This window comes from Impatiens glandulifera, chromosome 2 (genome assembly GCF_907164915.1).
Source record: "Impatiens glandulifera chromosome 2, dImpGla2.1, whole genome shotgun sequence".
Taxonomy (NCBI): Eukaryota; Viridiplantae; Streptophyta; class Magnoliopsida; order Ericales; family Balsaminaceae; genus Impatiens; species Impatiens glandulifera.
In genome coordinates, this window is record NC_061863.1 from 53812659 (window position 1) to 53821147 (window position 8489).

Below are 8489 nucleotides of genomic sequence, written 5' to 3' on the forward strand. Positions count from 1 at the left end.
TGTTCGATTTTTTACTAGAATACGTTAAGTTGACGTTATTATGTTATCTTCTTAAATTAAAAAATATAAAATAAATTTATATTATATTTGAAATAAAATAAAATATGAAAGGTAACAAAAATATAATAAAAATTATTTTATTATTATTAATAAGATGATGATACATTTTATATATATATATATATATAATTTAAATATCAAATATATATAATAATTTATAGTTTTGAATTAGTAAAAATAAACATCCCTATATATACTTGAAGTTAGAGATTGTTTGAAACTGAGGTTATAACACAATTTGGGTTAGGATTTTAAATTGATGTTTTATGAGAAAATGGATTATTATAAATTACTAGCATGTGTCCCGTGTATTTGTACGAATAATAATATAAAAAACTGTGAAAAAAATATTACGGTAAAAATGTGATAGTATTTTTAATTTTATTTTTAACAATTTTAAGTTTATGGGCGGGTCAACCCACAATCCGATTCAAGTATCCATTTACTCTCACATTGCAGAACGTTCTCTAAAACAATTAATACAGTTTGATTCCTCAACTCATTTAGTTTGACCTCTAGAGTCTACTTCTTCCCCCTACTAAGAGTGGAATGGAAAATATAAAGACTACCATTAAAGTAACTCATATGAGACTTGCTATATTCATATGAATTATGTCCCATATCTCTATAAATATGACATAATTCTTCCATTATTGCTCACTAATAATAGTGAAATCTATAACTTGAAGTTAAAAAAGAATTATGACTCATTAAAAACTATTGATGAACCAGCGCGTTCATCAAAATTGATATTGAATTTAAAATATAAAGTGTTACTAGCCTAGTTGGTTAAATGATTGACTTATTTTATTAGATTACAAGTTCGAATCATACCTATAGTATTTTTTTTAATTTTTAAACGTTTTAAGTTTGTGGGCGGGTCAACACAGAATCCGACCCAAGTATCCATTTATTCTCACATATATATTCAAATTAACCATAGCTATCGACCCAGCAATTCAGATACTTTCAAAATTAAGCATCATATATATATATATATATATATATATATATATATATTAGTTAGTTAAAAAATTGAACTTATATTGTTACAACGTCCCGCGTTCATCAAATTTGGTGTTAAATTTAAAATATAAAGTGTTATTAACCTAGTTGATTAAAGAGTTGTACTTGTTTTGTTAGGTTGCGAGTTCAAAACATATCTATCGCCTTTTTAATTGTATTTTTAACAGTTTTAAGTTTATGGGCAGGTCAACTCAGAATCCGACCCAAATATTCATTTACTCTCACATATATATCCAAATTAACCACGGTTTTCGACCCGACAATTAAAACACTTTCAAAATTAAGCATCATTATATATTATATATATATATAATGATGTTTAATTTTTAAAGTGTCCAGATTGTCGTGTCGAGAGTTGTGGTTAATTTGGATATATATGTGAAAGAGATGACATTTCTCTTTTTTAAGGAATTGTTGAGGCCACCTTGCATTGTAGCTCTGCTCTTTGCTCCCCCCTTCTCTTATTAGGGCTGGGAGCTCCATGGCACCTTATCAGGGTCCATAGTTAACTCGCTGGGTAAAAATACCCTTTACGTCATTAGTATAGGGTATTTTTTTATGCTATGTAACCTAATTAACTCGCTCATCGCTCTTGATCTGGGCGGGAAATATCATATATATATATATATATATATATATATATATTAGTTAGTTAAAAAGTTGAACTTATATTGTTAAAATATTTCTAGTTCATCAAATTTGGTTTTGAATTTAAAATATAAAGTGTTATTAGCTTAGTTGATTAAAATGTTGTACTTAATTTATTAGGTTGCAATTTTGAATCATACCTATAACATTTTTAATTTTATTTTTAACCGTTTTAAGTTTATGTGCGGGTCAACCCACAATTCGACCCAAGTATCCCTTTACTTTCACATATATATCCAAATTAACCACAATTTTCGACCCGATAATTCAGATACTTTAAAAATTAAGCATCATTATATATATAGAGATTTGAATTAGTGGAGACTTATAATTAAGTGATAGAAACAAATAAATTATTCGAATTAAATTATTTAAAATTAAAAAAACAATAGATAATTTATATAAATGATTCAACGATAAAAATGAATTATTTAAATTAAATCTAAACAACCCCATATCAAACAATTAACTATGTCAAGTTATAAAAAGAACATATAAACCCTAAATTTGTGTTATATTAGAGATCAAATGAGCACGTGGACATATAAAGGAGCTTAAAAAAAGGTCAATTTTAACCTAATATATATATAAACTCTAATATTTTATATTACAACAAGAGCGATGGAGGATAAGCTAATGGCTATATTTATTTATTTGTTTGTTTTTAGAATATGAGAGATTGCATCACGTGTGGTCAAACATCGATAAACAGAACTTCTTATATTTATTAGTAGCCTCAATTCCTTTTTAATTATTCTTATTTTCTAACATTAAAAAAAGAATCAGTGATTCCAAACTGTAGAAGATCATGGAGAGCTTTGATTTTTTTTTTCTTCTCACAAATGCCTTTTATTTTATGATATTCCTTGTATATCAGAACGAAATATGTTTTGACTTTAGCAGTTAATTTCTTTTAACCGAATGGGTTTTAAAAGTTAAGACATCCTCATGGCCTAGCTAATTAACATTCTCATTCACACTTATCTATTTTTGTCACTTTACTCTTTACTGATATCGTCAAAATCGAATTAAATTTATCTAAACTGAATCGAAAATTGATCGAATCAAATGACCGGCTATTTTTGAAATAGTTGAACTGCACCTAATGATCTGCTTTATCGGTTTAATGGCATTCGAATCCACAACCAACCGATCATGGTTAAATTTAAAATAATATTCACAATTTTATTACAACAAATGGGTTAATACTTAAATATTTGTTTTTGTTTGAATAATAATAATAGTGGTAGAATCTTTATAAAATATATATTTATGCTAATCCGATTTATATGTAATTTTTGTATATATTTGATTTTTTTAATTAACAAAATCACACTTACTAATATATAAACCAAAAATAGATGGTTTAAGAATTTCTCAAACAAACGCTATCATTTGTTTGTGTAGTTCAATAGAGGAGGGATAGGGGAGAGAATTTGAAATAGGGAACGAGGATGGAATAATGTGTCAACACATCACTAGTTGAAAAAATAATAAAGGGTGAGAAGGGAGAATAAATATAAAATTTGTTATATTTTAGAAAATCAGATTGCGCCATGTAATTTCCTCGCTCATTCATTTCTGAAAGCTCTCCTATTTATTTTTGAGGGTTTATGTAGTTTTAAATCTTTAGCTTATATTCTTCCATAGGATAGACACGATTCATAGCTTTTTCGATTTTATTTTGCTTGGTTTTGAAGGATTCAATTATGCAATTTTTTATTTTTGTTAAAGTGAGATTGTATCTGTATACTATAATTTTTATATATGCCATTTGTTTTATCAATGATATTTTGATTTTATATATATATATATATATATATATATATATATATATATATATATATATATATATATATATATATATATATATATATATATATATATATATATATATATATATATATATATAAATCCCATTTTCTAAACTATTGTTTATTAGAATTTACTTGTATGTAATATTTTTAAAGTTAAAATAAAAATGATTATAATTTAGAACATTTATTTATGTTATACTTGTGACATCCATGTATAATAAGAATTAAATTAATAATGTTTAAAATAATTAAAAAAATGTGAAATATCTCATAACTTTTTTGATGTTTAATTGTACAAATTTAAATCTATATTTAGTTTCAAAAATATTTTTAAATAAGATCAATTTAGTTTTAAATATTATATTTTTAAATAACAGCAGTGTACAACCACAAACAAAACGCCACATCAGTGTAGCAAATATTATAATATATGTCCCATCTCCTAAGGTTTTTTTTTGCTAAAATTCTTAACTCCTAAAATCCTTTTTTTCAATTAATTAAATGTAAATTCTAACAACTTCTCCGGTTAATAATAAGATCTAAAACATTAAATAAAAGATGTATAATTGTCTTAGAAGAAAACATTTATTGAACCTGTACCCCAACCCTTTTACATGCATTATAACATCAATAATTGAAGATATTTTTTCGTTTCTTATTAATAATTAAATTATGCTTATTTTGTTTGTATTGCTCATCATTTATTTGATCAATGTCTTAATAATAGGCAACCACTTTATGCATCTATGATCTGATCATTCAAAGCTAATGTAATTTTTATATTAGAGTTATACACTATAACTAATACCACATTCTTACGTTTATGTAGGGTTAAAATACATTAATAATACAATTTAAATACTATAACGACACAAAAATTATTGTGATCGGATATAAAATGATTATCGAGAGTTCTTTATAATATATATATATATATATATTAATTATTAGTACTTTTTATTATTTTTTATTTTGTTTTGTAATCCACTAGTCGATTCTATATTGACTTATGGGTTATCTATATCGATTCTATATTGACTTATGGGTTATCTATTTTACACGATATTCAAAATAACTTTCCGTTGATCATTATAATAATAATAATAATAATAATATATAATAGATGTCACATATTATTTTTGCCTCTAATATGTTACAAAATAAAAAAAATGTGACAACTCATTTTCTTCCCAATAAATATGATAAAGAGGTTAATTTTCAATAAATTTAATTATGGGTCATATTTTTTTGTGACTAATAAATAATAAATTTTAGATTGATTCCATGGCTCATAGTATAGGTATTTTTTGTGAGTAATAAATAATAAATTTAAGATTGATTCCATGATGATAAAAAAAATGTGTTTTGCACAAGGCAAATAAAACAAAAAGTAGGATGAAATGTCTAGAAAAATACAACTAGGCTAAAAAAGTTAACTTTCTGGTCCAATGAGTGGGTTATTTGTACTTTTGATGGTGAAAGAAGTGAGGCAATACACAAATTGTGCATGTGCTCTGGCCCTTATTTTGCTTTTCAAGACCCATAAATGGGATATCAACATATCAAGAATCCAAGAAGAATATATATAACCTACATTTTAATTATGGAGCCAATCACCAACTTAATTCAACGCCCCTTGGTGTGTGCAAAACCTTAAGTTATGTTACATCTCCTAATTTTATTTATTTATTATTATTATGATATATATATATTTTTTAAAACAACCTCATTTCATTTTCTAATTTGCAATAAAAAAATTGAAAAATATAACCAGTCCGATCAAAGTACACTAAACAAAATAAATATTGCTTGATGCAAGTTCGGAAAACAAAATGAACTTCTTAATCATTTTCCTCAATCTTTCTTAATGCTTTATATATAAAAAGTTGTTGGTTTAATATTCAAATTTAATTAATTGATTCAAATAGATAGTTAAAAGTTTTGGAAAAATATACATTATAACTTTGTTAAACTTTATAGAAGAGGGTCAATGATTTGCAATAATACCTGCGGCCTCTAGTAATTAAATATATTGTTAATAATGTCTTGTATATATTTCACCCCAAGAACTAGATATATTGTAAATAATTTCAAGTGGTGACAATGGTCTTATCTAAATTAAGATCTTATCTAAAGACTAAAAGTTTCAAATTTAATTAGCATTCATAATTCTCTAACCAACAAAGCAGAAAAAAAAGGATCACAAAAAACAAAAGGCTAAATATTTAGTCTTCTTTTTTATGCTTGGAAGTTAAAATAGTTTTTGTAGTATGATTTTTCAATGTAAGAAATTAGTATGATCTAATGTAAGTAACATTCATTTCAATATAAAACATTTTAAGTGAAGAATTAAACTAATGATAGTCTTTTAGATATAAACTCTTTCACTCTTGCTATTATAGTAGTTATAATCATACAAGATAGTTATCCCGACAATAAGAGGTGAATATTTTCACTATAAGGTCCTGAGTTCGAATCTGCCAAACGGCAAGTTCTGCGTCTGGTTAAATTGTTAAGTATGTTTGCGGGTTACACACTTAATTCGTTGTCCCGTTTTTCTTTTCCTAAAAATTATACAAGATATTTAAACTTAGAAATTAGGAGATTGAGACATTGCAAATTATTCCATTAAATTATGACAATAACATCATTGTTGGTGGAACAATCTATTCTATCTCAGTCCTTTTGTGATTAGGACTCAAACTAATAAAGTCAATTATTATTATTTCAGCCATAGGTCACATTTCATAGAAAGTTTTAAATTTAGATGGTTGTGAACCTTACTAAGAGGTGAAATAGTTTTATAAGTTACTCTTTTTTTCTTCTTTCTTTTTATATTAGCTCGAATATTTTTAATCGGACTATTTAAAAATATATATATCCCCTTTTAGTGCAATTCTGCCTCAAAGAAATCATCTAGAATTTTTGTTGTTGTAGACATCTCAATTGTTTACATGAAAAAGGAGTAAACTGGATTTATAGATCATTTATGTAGGTGTATTTGTTATTTTATCTACAAGTCAAATGCATTTTTCTATTTTTGTGGGATATTCACTAATATATACAAATTGTCAAAAACTTGTAAGGTTATTGATATTGCCCTCAAAACATTTGTCCATCTACCTTCAAATACATCCATTGATATCAAGTCACTTACACAAACATTTTCGCTTTAAGTTGGACGTTTCAATCCAACGATGATTGAAGGATCTATACGAGAGTTGTACTAAGTTTAAACCCGAGTTTAAAAAGTAAATATTTTTTTTGAATGGATGGCATGGCATGCATGCAGTTGAATTAGTGTGATTGGAAGGAAGATGGGAGGTGTATCCATTTTTGGTTTAAAGAAGAAGGTACACTCTGCCTCGCTGTCTTCCCATCCCATGTGAATCAATGGCTCCACTCTCCAAGTACTACTACTACTACTACTATCATCTCTCCCAAAAACACACCAGCCCAACTGGCGGCCACTGTTTATATTCATTCCAAATCTTCTTTAAAACTATTTTGTGACGAGTCAGGATACATCAAATCTCTTCCTACTTTTTATTATTATTATTTATTTATTACCCACACCACAATTTCTTTTCTTATTCTATATACATAAGCCTCTAGGTCTCTCTCTTTCTCTTGCTTCAAATCTATTCCTCTGTTTTTTTGTATTCTTTTCTCGAAGATCATATCATGAATAATGGGATGTGGGATTCGGAATGTAGCAGTGGGTGTGAATCCGGTTGGACAGTTTACCTAGAACAATCATGTCTCTCTCCTTACCCTTCAAACATATCCAGGGGAAAACAACTACAACTAGATGATCATCATCATCATGGTGAATATGAAGAAGAAGATGAAGATATGTCCATGGTTTCTGATGCCTCCTCAGGACCACCACATTTTCAACAAGAGCCAGTTGATTGCAAGACCATTAAAGGTAAAAAGAAGAAAAACAAGGAGAAATTCCGTCCAACACCTGACCTACATTTGGATGACACTGCTAGTTCTCCTGTCTTCTTCCATTTTTCCCAGGTAGTAATTAACCAATCTTTCCACTTTTATTCTAATTTTAACTTCAACTTGAACTCATGGATTGGACATTGTATTAATTTTGACAGAACAATTCAACTATGATTCATAATAATCAAGCTGTGGAGAATAATAATAATAATAATAATGATTTTTCACAAGGGTACTCTGCAACTCATTTCCAGGTAAGTTGTTCTAGCTAGATTGAAATAAATATTCCATTTTCATGGATTTAAGAGAAATTAGAATATTATCTCTCTCTGCAGGTGCAGGGTAGATCTTCTTCAAAAGCAGAGCAACAACTGGGTTACTATCAATATCATCTCCCCAATGGGAACCAAATTCAAATGCAGCAAAACCAGTTAAGCATTGAAATGGATTCTTATAATCAAATTCAAAATTAATGTAAATCGATGGAACATATTTTGAATCTCTTCAAGTTTGTCAATTAATAGGTGGTATGGATCATGAAGCATGATGGGGATGAAAAAATGATTAGAAGAAGAAGAAATGGTTTGCTTAGTCATGGAGATCCAAAGTGAGGTCTTTTTTTTTTTTTTCTTTTTTCCTGTGCACTGAAGTGGGGTAACAAACCTGGGATATGTGAAATTTTCAATTACTTGTAATGTTTTTTTCTCAGAAATTTTAATTTTAGTTTCAATGGAAGAAGGGTACATAAGTTCACCAGGCTCCATTAATTTTCTCTCTCTTTCTCTGTAACAGTCTCTGTTCATCACATACTCTCTCTTTCAAGTGGAAAAAACAAAAATATATAAGGAACTGGACTTTCTATTAACAAATCAAATATTATTTGTGTATTTAACACATTCAAATAAAATTTTATTTTGTAACAAAAATATATATATATTTGAAACCATAAATTATTATAAAATAATAGTCCTTTAAGTACACACA

General features: G+C 27.1%; 1 protein-coding gene across 1 annotated transcript; it reads left to right on the plus strand.

Annotated features, from left to right (window-relative positions):
• Window positions 1-7211: 7211 nt before the first annotated feature.
• On the plus strand, window positions 7212-8240 carry LOC124923677 (protein SOB FIVE-LIKE 5-like). The gene is made up of 4 exons (XM_047463643.1): window positions 7212-7577; window positions 7664-7759; window positions 7841-7935; window positions 8030-8240. The coding sequence occupies exons 1-4, from the start codon at window positions 7236-7238 to the stop codon at window positions 8043-8045; spliced, it is 549 nt and encodes a 182-aa protein (XP_047319599.1). The 5' UTR covers window positions 7212-7235; the 3' UTR covers window positions 8046-8240.
• Window positions 8241-8489: the final 249 nt, after the last annotated feature.